At 51.5% G+C, this 15657-nt stretch overlaps 1 protein-coding gene across 2 annotated transcripts; it reads left to right on the top strand.

Moving 5' to 3' along the window:
• The first annotated feature begins 35 nt into the window (after nucleotides 1-35).
• PRPF39 (pre-mRNA processing factor 39) lies at nucleotides 36-15489 on the top strand. Of its 2 annotated transcripts, XM_084270667.1 has the most exons (14): nucleotides 36-84; nucleotides 3008-3368; nucleotides 3655-3780; nucleotides 4421-4539; nucleotides 5231-5398; nucleotides 6105-6270; nucleotides 6881-6988; nucleotides 9023-9187; nucleotides 9505-9631; nucleotides 9725-9993; nucleotides 11053-11237; nucleotides 12586-12660; nucleotides 13546-13666; nucleotides 14758-15489. In XM_084270667.1, exons 2-14 carry the CDS (start codon nucleotides 3039-3041, stop codon nucleotides 14806-14808), a joined length of 2010 nt encoding a protein of 669 aa, XP_084126793.1. In that variant the 5' UTR covers nucleotides 36-84; nucleotides 3008-3038; the 3' UTR covers nucleotides 14809-15489. The 2 variants fall into 2 exon arrangements, with proteins under 2 accessions (XP_084126793.1, XP_084126792.1); XM_084270666.1 differs by lacking the exons at nucleotides 36-84; nucleotides 3008-3368; nucleotides 3655-3780 and adding an exon at nucleotides 4025-4293.
• Nucleotides 15490-15657: the final 168 nt, after the last annotated feature.

Here is a 15657-nt window from a genome sequence, read left to right as displayed (position 1 = left end):
GGCGCGCATGCGCGGAGCGCCCTTCCTGAGGCCCCCGGCGGCGGCAGGCGCGCGGCGGGCTGGCGGTCCGCGGCCCCGCGGCAGGTACCGGGTGGGGCTGAGCGGCGGGGCCGGGAGGGGCAGCGGGGGCGGCGGGAGGGGGCCCGCGCTCGGGAGATGAGGGGAGGGGGAAGCGCTTGGCGGGGCCCCGGGCCGGGCCGGGCCTGGCGGGAGGCTGAGCGAGCTGAGCGAGGGACGCGGCCGGGCCCGCCACGCGGGCGGAACGGGGAGGCGCGGGGGGGGGGAGCGGGGGGGGGGGGGGTGCCGGGCCCGGGGCTCGCCGCTGCCCCTCAGCAGCCGTGCGGGCGCTTGGCGGGCGCTGGGGCGGAGCAGCCGGCCCGCGGGGGACGGCGCTGTCGGGAGCGGCGGCGGGAGCAGGCGGTAGGTAGCCCAGCGCGAGGCCCGGCGGCCCTCGGGCTCTGAGGCGTTAGTGCTGCGTCGCGGCGCCCGCAGCCTCGGTCCGTGGGCTGGAGCCGCCGGGGGTCAGGGCCGGGCTGGGCAGGGCCGGGCCGGGCAGCCCCGCCGCTTTCGGGGGGCTGCGGAGCCGGGCGGGCAGCGGGTGTGAGGAGAGGCTGGAAGGCCCTGGCGCCGCCCCTCTGTGCGCGCTCCCAGGGGGTCTCCAGGGGCTCGGAACGGAGCCGGCGCCGTGCGCGGCAGAGGCCGGGTCGGGCCGGGGCAGACGGTGCGTGTTGGTGTGAGTTACGGCAGGTCCGAGCGCTTCCCCGGCGCTCAGCCCGGGCGGTGTAATAACCCCCGAGGGGAGGGGCTTCAGGCCCTGGCTGGCTGTGCTCGGGCTGCTCCAGGTCCGTGTCTGCCGCCTCCGGGGCTCTGGGGGGGGAGGGACGGTTCCCAGGCACTCGGCGGGGCTCTGGATGGAGGGACGTTGTCCCGGTGCCTGCCTGGGCCCTCCGGGGTAGCATAACCCTCCGTCCCTGCGTTTGGGGTCTGCCGCCTGGTTGCCTGGGGGTGTTGTAGAGCACCCGGGCTTGGAAGAGAACTGTCCGGCTGGCTTTTGGTTTCTGTTTGAGACCTTGCCTGTAGATGTGATGCAGAACTGCTGATCCCTCTCTTGTATTTTCCCCCTTCCCCGAAGACAGCTGGGATTGGGGGAGTTGTTTTTTAAGCTGGAATGCGTCTTCTGAATCAGCTGGAGGGGGAAGGACGTCTTTCAGAAACCAGAGTAGATGCAGGTGATCGATTCCTGCATGTTTAAAACCAATTGCCTTAGCTTTTTCAAATTCCAGAGGTGTAAACATCCTTCTGACTTTTTTCTTTTCTCAAGGGCTGGGGCTGCCCTTTGCCTCACCCGCTCGCCTTGCCTTTCGTAGTGTCTACAGATGGAAGCTCAGGGTGGTAGCAGTCGCTTTTAGGGATGCAGAGCTCTCCTGTGTGTTGCCCTGGTAAAGGCATAGCTATTTTATTTAGCCTTTTTAATTAGTTTATTATTTCGTTTCTTAACTTACAAATGATGCTTATTCTCAAACTCAACGTTGGGGACGCCTCTCCAGCACTCACCACACACCAGCTTTTGATGTGGGCTTTCTCCACTGGCCCAGGATGTGGGGGAGAGCGAAATGAACTGCTCTTCTGACACAAGCATCCCCTTCCCCAGCTGAGCAAGAGCTCTGTAGTGCTCTGTGTAGCCACGCTGTGTTCCTGGGACTTTCAAGTGGTGGGAGCTTTCTGCTTTTATGAACACTCAGAGTATGAAGTGACACAGCTCTGAGCTCGTTATTGTATAAATACAATAAATTGTATTTATAGGGTTGCTGGATGATGAGTGCAGTAGAGAACAGAAACTTGTAGACCTTTAAAATCAAAACTTGGAGCTTTTAAACCCCAGTTAATAGGAAGCATTCAGAGCAGGCCCTGCAGTCCTTCTCATACCACCAGAGTTTCTTGGCCTGGTGGACTTGTAGGAAGACATGACCCATTCTGCACGTTGAGGCTGCTGAAGGTAGGGCTTGGGCACTTATTTCTGTGAAGAACTTGTCCCCCACCATAATACTGACAGCTTGTTGAGGTGGGAACAAGCAGTCTCTTTGTTCTGTGCTCTGGAGATAGTGGGGTGGGGACTTAATTTCTTTTCTTGAATGCGAAACTGAGTTGCTGTCATCTTCCTTGAGGAGAGCCCAAGGGAAACAGGAGTGGCAGTTGCTACAGTGTGTTTGAGGAGGATGGGCTCACACTGTTGCTTGTCCAGAGTAGACTCAGAGCTAAGGGCTGTGCTGTTCTGCAGTGGTATTGTACTGCCTAGGATCTGTTAGGTGTGAGGCTGAGCTTGACTGGAGGCTGAGATCGGTTGAGGCCGATCACAGAGCAGCACACAGCCCGGTCAGGCTGGGTCACTGTTTGCAGAGGAGGGTAGGGCTGAGCAGCAGCCTTTGGCAGGAAGATCAAAATGAAGAGTGGGAGGAGGTTGGAGTCTGTCCTGAGGGGCAGGAGGCACCCGTGGCGTGTTGTGTGGGAGAGAGTAATTACGTGTGAGGGGGTGGCCTGAGTGGTTTCTGCGGCTCTCCCACATCCCTGATACTGATTCTTGTCTTGGCAAAGTTACTGCTTCAGCTCGGTGATCAGGGCACATTTTAACACTTGTTTATTTTCCAAAGGACTCACTGATTTGTGCTAAGTAGGATAACAGAATAAATTTGGACATGATTCTTTGGAATGAATTACTAGACATACAGGAAAACCGTATCCATTCACTTCCACACCACAATAACAGCTTGTGCCCGTTTTATAGGGAAACCACAGGGATTTGTACGTGCAGGTGTTGAACATACAGCTGCTAGTAGTGTTTCTGAGCTTGTGAGTAAGGCTCATGTATGTAGCAGATCTAATTGGTGCAGGTTTGTGGTGAAGCAAATACACGGTTGCCTGAAGCGCCTGGGAGGCTGAGCTGGTAATTAGCACCTCAGTTCTACTTGAATCTTTATTGCAGGAGTATGAAATGTGTTTGTTTCCTCAGGATCTAGTGCTGCAGAACAGCAACCTCAGCTATGGAGAACACAGAGACCACAGAGGAGGAGAAGCCGACTGTGAGCAATGAGAGTACAGACAATGGCACTGAAACAGCGGCAGAGGAGCAGCAGATGGACTTCAGTACTGAGATCATGAGTGTCACTGAGATGGAGCAGTCACCAGACAGCTCCCCAGACCTCAACGAAGAGAACACACAGGAGGGTGAAATCCCAAACATGGAAGGTTTACAGACAACAGATATGGAGGCTTGCTTCCCTCCAGATTTTGACAAGTTCTGGAAAGTCGTAGAGGACAATCCCCAGGATTTCACAGGATGGGTATATCTGCTCCAGTATGTAGAGCAGGAGGTTAGTACAAGCCCCCTTACCCCATCGCCTTCCAGAAAAGAACAAATCAAACCAGAGCAAGTCATGGATATTCCAGTGACAAGTCTGGAGCTGTACATCAGGGTTTCATAGATCCTGTGTTAAGGCAGGATCACCAGTGCTGTCAGCAGAGATCACAGAATAAACCCAACCCTTTTAAAGACACTGTTAAAGCAAGAATTGTTTTCAGAATCATCTCAAGTCTGTTTGTTTTCCTTCTTTTTTTTAAGGAAAGGATTCATGGCTTTTTATTATGTATTTCTTGCAGAACCACCTCCCAGCTGCCAGGAAAGCCTTTGACAGGTTTTTCACACATTATCCATATTGCTATGGGTACTGGAAAAAGTATGCAGACCTGGAAAAGCGGCACGACAACGTTAAGCAGTCTGATGAGGTATGTAGGGAGCTGGGCACAGCCATTGCCATCCGTCCTGTTGGCCAAATAATGACTCACCTACTGCAAGTCATTTGGCTGCCAGTACCTGCCATGAATGGTCAGGTTTGTAGGGATTTTGTTTGCACTTGTCACCCCTGTGGCATTTGTAGCTAATGTTTTTTCTCTTTGTTGGCAGGTGCGTTAAACCTCTACAGTTTGTCAAGCTTTGCAGTGCAAGCCTCTGTATTACACTGCAGCTTAACAAGTAGGGCAGGGCTTTTCTGTCACTTACATTTATTACTCATTTTCAAAGCAATATAGTTGGTTTGCTGGTCACAATTGCTACATCTTATTGCATTTTTGGTCAGACGCTGTCAATGATGCTCTAATGGGTCTGTGCCCTATGGTCTGTACCCCAAAGCCTGCCCACACAACCTGGTCAGAATGCAGGGACCGCTGCGCTTTGAAGATCAAGACTCTGCACGTGGAGATCAGAACATTGCCATGTTCTATCCAACCTCCACCCAAATGGTAATGGTAGATTATTTAAACAAAATTCCAGTAATTAGTATTTCTAAGGTTCACCGGATAACACAGTGTTGCCTCTCTATTAGGACACCACTAAGTATTTGAAGTACAGTTGATGTTCTCTTCATAGGTTTATCGCAGAGGGCTTCAGGCAATTCCTCTTAGTGTTGATCTCTGGATACACTATATCAACTTCTTAAAGGACACATTGGACCCTGCTGATCCTGAGACCAGCAGTACTATCCGCGGGTAAGTTGGAGGCAGGCACAGTGATAGGACAGGTAGTTAAGCTTAGGGCTGAGCTGATAACAGCCCCTGGTTGCTCTGAGGGCTTTTAAGAGAAGGGGCAGGCAATACAGTGCAGTACAAGGGTCAGAAGGTGTGGCTTGAGAGCTTCAGTGCAGCACTGGAACAGGTTCCCCTCTTTTATTCCCTGAAGGTTTTCAGGGTATGGCTGGAAGGTGTTCAGCGTTGCCCGTTGCTGGCAGTGGTCCTGGTTAGAGTGAGAGGCTGGACTGGCCTTTGAGCCAGAATGTTAATGGAGCTTGAACTGAAACAGCTTCGAGCTGCATGATTGATGTACAGCTTGTGCCTGTTAAACTGCTCAAGTAATGGGTTTAGAATGTAGGTGAGAGAGAAGTGGTGGTAAAGATTTTGTGTTTTCTTCATGTCTTGTGTTTCCTGCAAGTGGCTTTTTCTGTTGCCTTTGTTCTGTTGCCGTTTTGCTGGAGGAAACAAGGTGAGTGTGAACTTCCTGAAATTCTAGAGATCTTGCTACAGACCTCTTAAAAAACACCTTGAGGAATTTAAACCATGGATGTAAGCGTGGTTGCAACTCAATGAGGCTGCTGGTAATCTTGAAATAAATAGGAGCCAGAACTTTTCTTCCATGTTCTGTCACCAAACCCAGAAACAACTGTGGAATGGTTTCATTTTTCAGAGCCTATGAGCATGCAGTCTTAGCTGCTGGGACAGATTTCCGCTCTGACAGACTGTGGGAAATGTACATAAACTGGGAAGACGAGCAGGGAAACCTAAGGGAAGTCACCTCCATATACGACCGCATCCTTGGAATTCCAACGCAGCTCTACAGCCACCATTTCCAGAGGTAAAGAGGAAACAAACATCCAGTTTGTGCTGTGAGCTTGTTGAGCACACACTGCCCTGCTTCTGTAATGAGCAAACACTTCTTTGGAACATGAGTTGAAGTAGTTGCTGAGTTGAATTTATGTACTCACAGGGTTTGACTGGGTGTTTTAAAGTTGGAATTTGGGTTTAGGTAAACTCACAAATTCTGCTGTGGAATAAAGGAGGGATTGGAATTATGAGAATGAAAAGAGAAAAATCAGATTAAGCAGCTTTGAACTTTTGATTCCTTGTGCAGTGCTTGTGTGTCATGAAATAACTAATTTAATTGACTCAAGAGAAACACTTGGTTGAAGTTGTGGACGGTTGAATCCTGCACTACCAGGGAGAGGTTAAGAGGGAACCAGAAACCTGAGTTAAATTACACACTGTTCTTCCCCCTGAGTGGTACAGATCGTTGGCTTTTGGAAAGCAAGTGTCTTCCAAATCTTGTCCTTTGCCATCAGTTTTGTGTGGCAGGTGGTCTGCCTTTGCCCTGGTCATCAGCCTGTCATTTCTCTTTGCAGCCTGACAGATAGTAGAAGATCCATTGTGTCTGCGTGTGGTCAGAAGTTGGGCTCTTAGTGTCACTACTGTAGAACCCCACTAGGATTTAGTACTCTGGCTGTGCAGAGTATCACAGTGTAAGCCATCAAACTTGCCTTGCCTTGTTTGTGATTGTCCTTTAGGTTCAAAGAACACATCCAGAACAACCTGCCTCGGGACTTCCTCACCACCGAGCAGTTCGTCCAGCTCCGCAGAGAGCTGGCGTCGGTCAACGGCCACAACGGGGAGGAGGCGCAGCCTGGGGATGACCTGCCCTCTGGGACTGAGGACATCACCGACCCCGCCAAGGTACCTGTGCTGCTTCTGGCTGTCCCCTGGGGCTGGAGGACGAGTTTACCTGCAGACAGACTCGTGTGTGTCTGTAGCTGAGGTGTTCCTGTAGTTCTCCTGCACGTCATTGCTCTTTGGCCCCATGTGGTAACTGCTTTTGTCTGCGGGACATACCTCTCCAGAGCTTTCACAGCTATTAAAAAAGCAAAGTAAGTGATGTGCAAAGCCTTGGGCAGTAGTTTCAGTTGTTCCAGTGAAGAGATGTAGGGGCTGTGGTCTAAGCAAGCGCCTCATCAGAGTGGTCTCTGCAGGTTCGTAGCCTTCGCAGGCATAGGAACACTTGGAGCCATCCAAAGGAGTCGCTGGCTGTGAAAGCATACGTGCACTGAAACCAAGTGTGACTTGGAGCCAAATTCATCTTTAATCTCCATCATCTTTAGCAAAAGACCCAACCTCAGGTAGAAAACCGTTTGGGTTGCGCTGAGGGCCAAGGCACCATCAGGGCAGCATCCCATCCCTTCCCCCAGCTCTTCAGGGCCGCCTCTAGTGCATCTCCGGCACTTCTAACGCACGTGTGTTCCTGTCATCTCTCTCTGCCTGTGTTACATGTTTAAACATTGTGTTTTAGCTAATCACTGAGATAGAAAACATGAGGCACAGAATCATTGAGATTCACCAAGAGATTTTTAACCACAATGAACATGAAGTCAGTAAGAGGTGGACGTTCGAAGAGGCGGTAAGTTCGCTTTTCTCTTTGCGTCAGGCAGCACGGGCAAGGGTTTGAGTACGACTGGGAGCTGGGAGTTTGGACTAACAGGTCTTAAAATGCAGACTTGTGGGGCTGAAGCAGAGATCAGGTGTGGTTCTCTGCCACTTTTCCTGTGAAAAGGCAGCGTGTGAGGTCAGCTCTGTTATCTGGTGGTGTGTAGATCTGTGAGTGGGGTCTGGAGAGAGGCCAGGTGCTGTGTTGTTAGCTAAGCAGTCTTGAAATAGTGTGGAATGCTATGTTAGCCCTGCCTTCTGTGTGGGGGGCATTGCAGAGCAATATGGGAATGAGGGCAGTGGGTAAGCCTGTCCTAGAGGGAGCCCAAAACGTGTACAGCTTCAGATCTTCACATGGCACTTTTCAGCCTGAATTAGAGTAACTTCTGTTTTCCAAAGTGGCCATCATAACATGTGACTCCTGTGTGTAACACATTGGAACATATTGGAAGTGATCAATCAAACCCACCATTTGATCACTGCAAATACAGAGTTTTCCTATGCAGAATCAAGTTGAAAAAACAACCAGAGGTTTTAATCCTCAGTCTTTTTTAAAATTCTATTCTTGGCAAATACCATATTGTGTAACTTGCATAATGCTTTAAATTTACTTTTAAAAAAGAAAGTACAGTGACAAATCTGTCTAATAGAGAGAGTCCTTAGTGGCTTATGTGATGCAGACCTATTAGCTTGCACACCTTGGGCACCAGAGGAGCCTGAAGTGCAGTATGTAGCCAGTCCTAGCACTGAGAACAGTGGAACTTGGTGGGTCACCCTGTGGGTTGAAGGGTTGTTCCCAGCCCTGTGTGCTGCAGGGTCGGTCTGGTGTCAGTTAGCCTGTCCTAGAGGAACAAGGGCTACAAAGCACATCCCTAGAGTGGGTGCAGCTGGAATCTGCTGGTGTGGGAGGTGGTGGTGCAAGCAGGGGTGTTCTTGGCTGGGGAAACCTTGGGCTACAAAGTATTGACCTTGGGAAAGTGCTAAAACTGTGGACAAGCTGCAGAAAATGTGTAAGAAACAGAGTGTCCTCACCTGCTCCTGCCCAGGATTGGGACTTCTGCTGCCAAGAGAGCATGCCTGCTCTGTAGGTACCAACAGGTTGGCTCTAAGTGTGTCTTTATGGCAGACTGAAGTGAGGTGGATAGGCAACAGGTGTCACAGGGGTGTTGGAGACTGTTGGAGTTTATTGTAGCAGGAACAACATACCTGTGAATTTGTCAACATAGAATAGGAGGGTGCTGGGCTCTGTAGTGGAGTGAGGAATGGGAAGAGGGTGGGGTTTAAATTTCAGGTGCCCATGAAGCATTGCATGTTACTCCTTAATTATCCTGAGTTCTTTCCCTGTTCATATGGATGGCTCTGAAATGGAATTGCAGTGCAGGAGAGAGAACCAGATAAAATTAAAGATTTAGAGAGAAAAAGCAAAATATTCAGATGGATGCTTTAGTTCAAAGCCAGGCTTAAACTTTCTGTGCTGAGCTCTGTCCCACCCAGCTCCTCCTGTAGTCACCAGTGGGAATGCAGCCTGGCTAGCTCTTGGGATAATCAGCCTAGTGTAAATGTTTAATATGAAGCTCAAGTCAGCCCTCTGCTGCTCCTTGCCATGGTTCTCAACCAGATGTCACAGTTAACTTGTAAGATATGCACTAGTACAACAGTAAGTATGTCAGTTGGCTGTATGTCTGTCCACAGACAGTGTTTGTTACTCACAGTGTCACTGTTACGCTGTGACTGGGGGTTTGCAAGGGAGGGGATTGCCTCAAGTTCTCAGCCTCTGTGAACACTGGCACTGAAAAAGCTGTGTAGGATGGGGAGGTAACTGCTGGCAGCATCTCCTGGGCAGTGCTTGGGTAACCCCAGCAGGCCCCTCCCCACTGGGAAGCCCTCCTTGTTTAGGCAGCATCGCTTAACTGGGGTGGGACTGGTGTGGGGCTGGGGGGGTGGGGTGGGCTGTTCTAACAGCTGGGCTGTATGTGTGTCCTAAGTTGCCATCCTGTGACTCTTACAGATCAAGAGGCCTTACTTTCATGTGAAACCCCTGGAGAAAATTCAGCTGAAAAACTGGAAAGAGTACTTAGATTTTGAGATAGAGAATGGCACTCATGAGCGAGTTGTGGTCCTCTTTGAAAGATGTGTTATTTCATGTGCCCTCTATGAGGACTTCTGGATTAAGGTAAGGGAAGTGGTTTACCACCTACCTCCTGCTGATTGCATACATTGATCTAGTGACTAACCTTTTGTACTCTTGTGGAACGTTGTTCATATATAACTATATCTGTTGCATTAGGAGATGGTCTGCTTGCAACCAGATTTGACTGCTGCATATGCCAACTGCGTTGCCTCTCTACGTCCTTCCTTACAGAAACTAGTCTAGTGGTTCAATAAAGGTGCTGAATGGGTTTAAACAAAAGAATTTTAACGTTCTGTCATGTTTTTAAAGGCAAATGCAAGCTTTAAATTTTCCAATCTCTGCTCTGTTTTCAACTGTAGTATGCCAAATACATGGAGAACCATAGTATTGAAGGAGTGAGGCATGTCTACAGCAGGGCGTGCACCATACATCTTCCTAAGAAGCCCATGGTTCACATGCTGTGGGCTGCCTTTGAGGAGCAGCAGGGTAAGAGCAGCCTGGGGTTTTGCTGGGCGGGAGCCTGGGTTTAAGAGGCTGTCGGATGGCTCGCATCTTAAAGCATCTCCACTGGTGTTTTAGGCAACATTGATGAAGCAAGAAGAATCTTGAAGACCTTTGAGGAGTGTATCCTGGGGCTGGCCATGATTCGCCTGCGCAGAGTGAGCTTGGAGCGCAGGCACGGGAACATGGAAGAGGCTGAGCACCTGCTGGAAGAGGCTGTGAGGAATGCCAAATCCATCACTGAGTCCTCCTTCTACGCCATCAAACTAGCCCGACACCTCTTCAAAGTACAGAAAAACCTGCCAAAGGCAAGAAAAGTGCTGTCAGAAGCCATAGAGATCGACAAAGTATGTGTTCCCTCTGGCTGTGCTTAATCCTTGTGTGTTTCTGAGTGGGTTTTAAAACGTGGCAACAATGATGAAGGTTCTGTAACTGGAACGTGTGCTTACGGCATGGAGACACCAGTCCCTCTAAACTGATGTTGCCCTACTCACAGCTTGCTCATGGGGAAGATGCAGACCTCTTTGTTAGGAAGCACCTTTCGTTCTAGAACTGTAAATCCTGTAGGCACAGCCCCACCTTGGGGTGAGCAGAACTGACTGTGTAGGCAGTACTCAAAGGTGGGTTTGTAGAACCACGCTCTGAGTACCCTTAGCTGACTGTCAGGGTGGGTTTGCCTCTGCTTGTGTAGTGTTGGGTCAGTTCTGCCTGGTCAGAGAGGAGCAGAGCAAACACTCATACCCTGTACTGACTGCTCAGGGAACAGGGTCTCAGGGGAGACCTTATCCACACCTACAACTACCTGCCAGGAGGGTGCAGAGAGGTGGGGGATGGTCTCTTCAGCCAGGGGACAGGAGATGGGACAAGGGGCAATGGGCTCAAGCTGCCCCAGGGCAGGGTCAGCTCAGCTGGGAGGGAAAAGTTCTTCCCTGGCAGAGTTGTGGGGCTGTGGCACAGGCTGCCCAGGGAGGGGCTGAGTCCCCAGCCCTGGGTGTGTTTAACAGAGGGGAGATGAGGTGCTCAGGGATCTGGGTCAGCACAGGACAGGGACGGTTGGACACAATGAGCTTAAAGAGCTTTTCCAACCTGGTGATACTGTGCTCTAGTGTGTGTGTGATGTAAGTGTTGGGGGATGTTCAGCCACTGTTAAACACCTGGCCTCACAGATGTAACTTTTCCCAGTGAGGGTGAGGGAGCCCTGGGACAGGCTGCCCAGGGGCTGTGGAGTCTCCTTCTCTGGAGAGATTCCAGCCCCATCTGGACACTGCCCTGTGTGCCCTGTCCTAGGGACCCTGCTTTGGCAGGGGGTTGGACCCCATGGGCTCTGGGGGTCCCTTCCAACCCCTACAGCTCTGTGAGTCTGTGATTCTGTGTGATGTACAACTTCTAACCCGCCTTTTGCCCAGGAAAACACGAAGCTCTATCTGAACCTGCTGGAGATGGAGTACAGCGGCGACCTGAGGCAGAACGAGGAGAACATCTTGAGCTGCTTCGACAAGGCTGTCCATGGTGCCCCATCCATAAAGATGAGGATCACCTTTTCTCAGAGAAAAGTGGAATTCCTGGAAGACTTTGGTTCTGATGTAAACAAGTAAGATGTAACCTGTGCTGAACCTGGGTCACCAAGGGTGCTGGGAGAAGAAGGAGGGAAGGGGTGGGGTTAGTGGTATCCCTCGGGACGGGTTTTGTGCCAGCAGTCACTGAGTGCTGCTGCTCTGCCAGCCTGAATGCCTGTGCTTCAGCAGGGATAGCTTTTCAAATGTGGCCCCTTTGGTTCTGAAATACCCAACACCTTAGTGAGTAAAATGGTGCTGCATGTGGCTGCTCCCTGTGGTTCTGCCTGGCCCGTCGCAGGGACCGGGCAGCATGTTCTGGGGGAGGGAGGAGTTTGGTGCCCTGTGAGCTGCTGCCCTGTGTTCAGATGCATCAACCGTGCTGCACACTAATGTAGGAGGATCAGAGACTGGAAGCACAACCTTTAGTTAAATCCAAGATGTGCTTTTCCCCTCTGAACTCCCTGGTGTAAAACACACTCTTGTTTGTATTTACACTTTGCAGCTACCAAGCGAACTCGTGATCAGCCTTTGCAGGGTAATGTTCCATGTGTCTTTACGCTCCTCCTGACTTTCTGCCTCCTGACTGCTCTACCTCACCCAGCAGCCAGGCACTGCAAGTTTGGGGTCCCAGATAGACCCAGCACAAAGATGTTTCAGTTCCCAGATGAAACTAGAGCGCAGAATAAGTACAAGAACTCTGTTCACCACGAACAGCAGTGGCAAGGAGCAGTTTGATGCCATACCTTGCAGAGGGCATTGTGCAGCAAGGGAAATGGTGCTATTGGGAATTGTAGCTGGGACTCCTTTGTGCTGGGATGAAGAGACTGGGCTGTTCCTGCCTTGTTTGGGAGGTGCTGTGGGTGCTACTTTGGACTGTCAGGATTTTGTATACTGCTGCCTCCCAGTGGTTAAAGCAAGGCTGACTCCTGAATACCCGTGCTGCTCTGGATGGCATGGGCCCAGTGGAGGGAGTGTCACCACTGGAAGGAGCAGCTGCACCCTGTCCTAGGGACCCTGCTTTGGCAGGGGGTTGGACTCAATGAGCTCTTGAGGGCCCTGCCAACCCCTACAGCTCTGTGATTCTGACTACAAGGGGGTTTCAGACAACGTCTGTGTAAAGAACTTCATGAGGGACATGCAGAGAGGCTGAGCGAGTTGGGAATTGCTGAGCTAACAGAGTTCTTGTGGAGATCAGATCGTTGTGGAGTCAGATTCAGGGGGTTTTGCCTTTCCATCTTCACTGACAGGGTGACTGGCTGAGTTTGGGTTGAATGTTCTCATATTCCTGCTGCTGGAGGCAGGTGTTTAAAGCAGGTGCTCGTGTGTGTAAAATGGTTATGTGAAAAGGGTGAGCAAAACTTTGTGTCTGTGTGTCTCCCTCAGGCTTCTGGATGCCTATGATGAGCACCAAGCGCTTCTGAAGGAGCAGGATTCTTTGAAGAGGAGAGCAGAGAACGGGTAGGCAGCCTGGTCACCTGGGGGTATGAACCAGCAGGACACCGTGGGGGTGGGAGCACACACTCTGCTGCACCACAGCTGACACAGAGCGCTTGGGAAGTGCTTTGGAAACATTCAAAGAACCATCTCTTAGACAGGGGACAGCTTTCCTCTTTCAGCTTTAAACCTACCACTTGCCAGGAGAGAATCACACTTTCCAGTCACTTACAGTGTGGGATAAATGGGGCTGTACTTCACCAAAAGTCTTTGGAAACAGCTTGATTGGAAACAAACTTTCTGCATTATGTATCACAGAAAATTAAACCCTACTGGTAAGATAACTCTGTGTCCAGAACATGTTTCTGGTGGCTCAGGTTGAGCAGCAGAAGAATTTAAAGCCAGCCTGTTGTGAAACACAACGTGCTGCTCCCTCGTTACCCCATTTGGGCAGGGTGCTAGTTGGAAGGTGTCACTGACCTGTGTCTGTACAGCGCTTCTGGGGCTGTTCAGCCCTGAGAAAAGAAGCCTGAGAGGGGATCTGATCAATAGCTGAAGGGTGGGACACAGGGGGACATGGGCAGCCTCTGCTCAGTGTCTGTGGGGACAAGACAAGGGGCGATGGCCTCAAGTTGGAGCACAGGGAGTTCCCCCCCAATCTGGGGAAGAACTTCTTGCCAGTGAGGGTGAGGGAGCCCTGGGACAGGCTGCCCAGGGGGTGTGGAGTCTCCTTCTCTGGAGAGATTCCAGCCCCGTCTGGACACCGCCCTGTGTGCCCTGTCCTAGGGACCCTGCTTTGGCAGGGGGTTGGACCTCGTGGGCTCTGGGGGTCCCTGCCAACCCCTGTGACTCTGATTCTCACACAAAGCCCTGCTCTGAATTTAATCCCAGCTGCCATTTACCTCACAGATCTGAGGAGCCGGATGAAAAGAAAATGCTCACGGATGACCCGTCCATGGCGTCGGCACAGATGATGGATGGTGACATGCAGGTCAACCAGGCAGCCTATAACTACAACGCCTGGTACCAGGTAGGTGCACGTTCAGGGTGTGTGTGCAATCTGGTTTCCCAGCTGCTTTTCCCTATCCGTGGCCCAGCGGGTGAGGAGAGCTTGGAGTAAAGGTTGAGCTCCTGGTTTTTTTGATTCCTCTTTGGCTTCCTACACAAGTGTAAAATACTCATGTGTAGAGGGGGGTGGTTGCTTCTGGATGGAGAGTCCATTCTTGTGTCCCAACCCCACCAAGGGCCGGCTGTGCAGTCAGAGCTGCCAGACTCACCTTTCGGTGCGCAGCGGGGCGTGGTTGGGGGGAGCTGCTGTAGCCCCCTCAGCTGGGATGAGTTAGGTGGTGCAGCAGTGGAGTGCTCACTCCTCCACGTTGCAGAGGGTCCCACGGAAGTGCCTCCTAAAGGAGGGGAATGAACTGTTGTTAGACTCTGAGGAGTCCACCAGGCCTGTGAGAGCTGTTTGCAGATGGGACACAAACCAGCCGCTGTGTAACTGGCTTAGAACCATCTGCATCAGGGTCGAGTGCACTTCCCAAAGTCAGGGACAGGCGCCGTGTCTCACCCAGCGTGGGGACGCTCCGCTCAGCGCTCGGCTGGGAGAATCACCCCAAATTCGGAGAGCTGTGGGAATAACAGGCTTAGTGCTGCCCATGTGGTAACCCCATTGCTGCGTGGCTGCGTTTCGCAGTGGGATGGGAGCAGCAGGCAGACACCTTCCCAGGCAGAGGAGACACTCGTGCTGTCCCTGGAATGCTGTGCTGCTCTGGGCCTGGCTGGAGGGGTGGGGGTGCCACTGGCTGCAGCCAGCCCTGGGAACTGGCTGGGTGTGAGTGGCATTGGGGCAGCTCCAGCAGTGGGATGGAGCTGGGTCACTGCTCTGCTTCCCTGGAGCCCCCAGAGCCACCACAGGCTCGTGCCCTCAGTACAGCCCAGTCACCCCAGCTGAGCCTTTGGTTTCCCTTCTAGCACAAAGCTGGTGCTGGTGGGTCTATGGGGCAGTTTGGGGTTCAGCACCAGTACAGTTACAGGGGACAAACATGCCTGTGCTGTACTGCAACGTGTTCTTCACACAGCAGGAGCTGCCTGACATTACCCTGTTCCCTTTCCTTTCCCCAGTACAATTACCAGAACGCCTGGAATTACGGACAGTATTACCACCCAACTTGATGGGCAGAGCGAGCCAAGGTCACCCCGCTGCATTTTCAACAGAGATGGAATAAAGTTCTATTTTTCTAAGTGAGAGATGTGAAAGAACTGTTGTAATACCTGCTTTTTTTTTTTTTTTTTGGCCTTCTGCATGTGAAACGAGCTGATGTTCACAGGGTACGTGTGAAGCAAGATTCCTGTGCCGGTAGCTGATCCGTGGTCTCTCTCTGTACAAGTCTAGGTTTCCATAAATGCATTTTGGTTTTTAATCCCCTGCACTAATTTATGGAGCTCTCTGCAGAAGTCCTTTTGGTCTCATGATTCCATAGACTTCAATCAGTCAGTCGGTAGGTTTTGTGTTTGTTCTGCTGCCCGGGCAGAAGCCAGACCCTCCTCTCCTGCTCAGCCACCGCCTCGTGCCCGTCTCGAGCTCCCTTCCTCTGCCAGCCCTGGGTGTCACGACTGAAGCTCTCCAGCTGACAGCAGCAGCAGCCTGGCTGAGCTCCACCCTGTGTTTTCTATTCCGTGGGGGGGTCAGGAATCACAACATGAAACAACCTTGGGTTCTTTTTTAAAAGCACAAGCCGTGTGTGGGATGGTTTTTGTATTTGGAGTTTTTCATGTACACAGTGTGAGCAAACCTTTTTCATTTTGATCAAAGTGATCATTCTCATTTTTGTAATAAAAGCAAGGAATTCAGTATCCTCTGAGCTTTCTTGGCTGACAGTGAGAGCGCCGGTCCTGTACAGCCAGCACCTGGGACACAGTTCCCCTCTAGAAGGGAGGGGGGGGAATCAGCTTCAGCCTCCAAAATGCATCTAAAGCAGATAATCTAGCGGGTTGGGGGGTTAACTTAAGCAGTGCCTGGAA

This window comes from Gallinula chloropus (genome assembly GCF_964237585.1).
Source record: "Gallinula chloropus genome assembly, chromosome: 14".
Taxonomy (NCBI): domain Eukaryota; kingdom Metazoa; phylum Chordata; class Aves; order Gruiformes; family Rallidae; genus Gallinula; species Gallinula chloropus.
Note: the sequence above shows the minus strand (reverse complement) of the source record. Positions and strands in the feature narration are given on the sequence as shown.

Excerpts from the sequence above, each read along its gene's own strand:
- PRPF39 (XM_084270667.1), top strand. The coding sequence starts at position 3,039 with ATGGAGAACACAGAGACCACAGAGGAGGAGAAGCCGACTGTGAGCAAT. Across the intron at positions 9,632-9,724 it reads TGCCTTTGAGGAGCAGCAGG|GCAACATTGATGAAGCAAGA; the intron begins GTAAGAGCAGCC and ends CTGGTGTTTTAG. Across the intron at positions 11,238-12,585 it reads TTTGGTTCTGATGTAAACAA|GCTTCTGGATGCCTATGATG; the intron begins GTAAGATGTAAC and ends TGTCTCCCTCAG.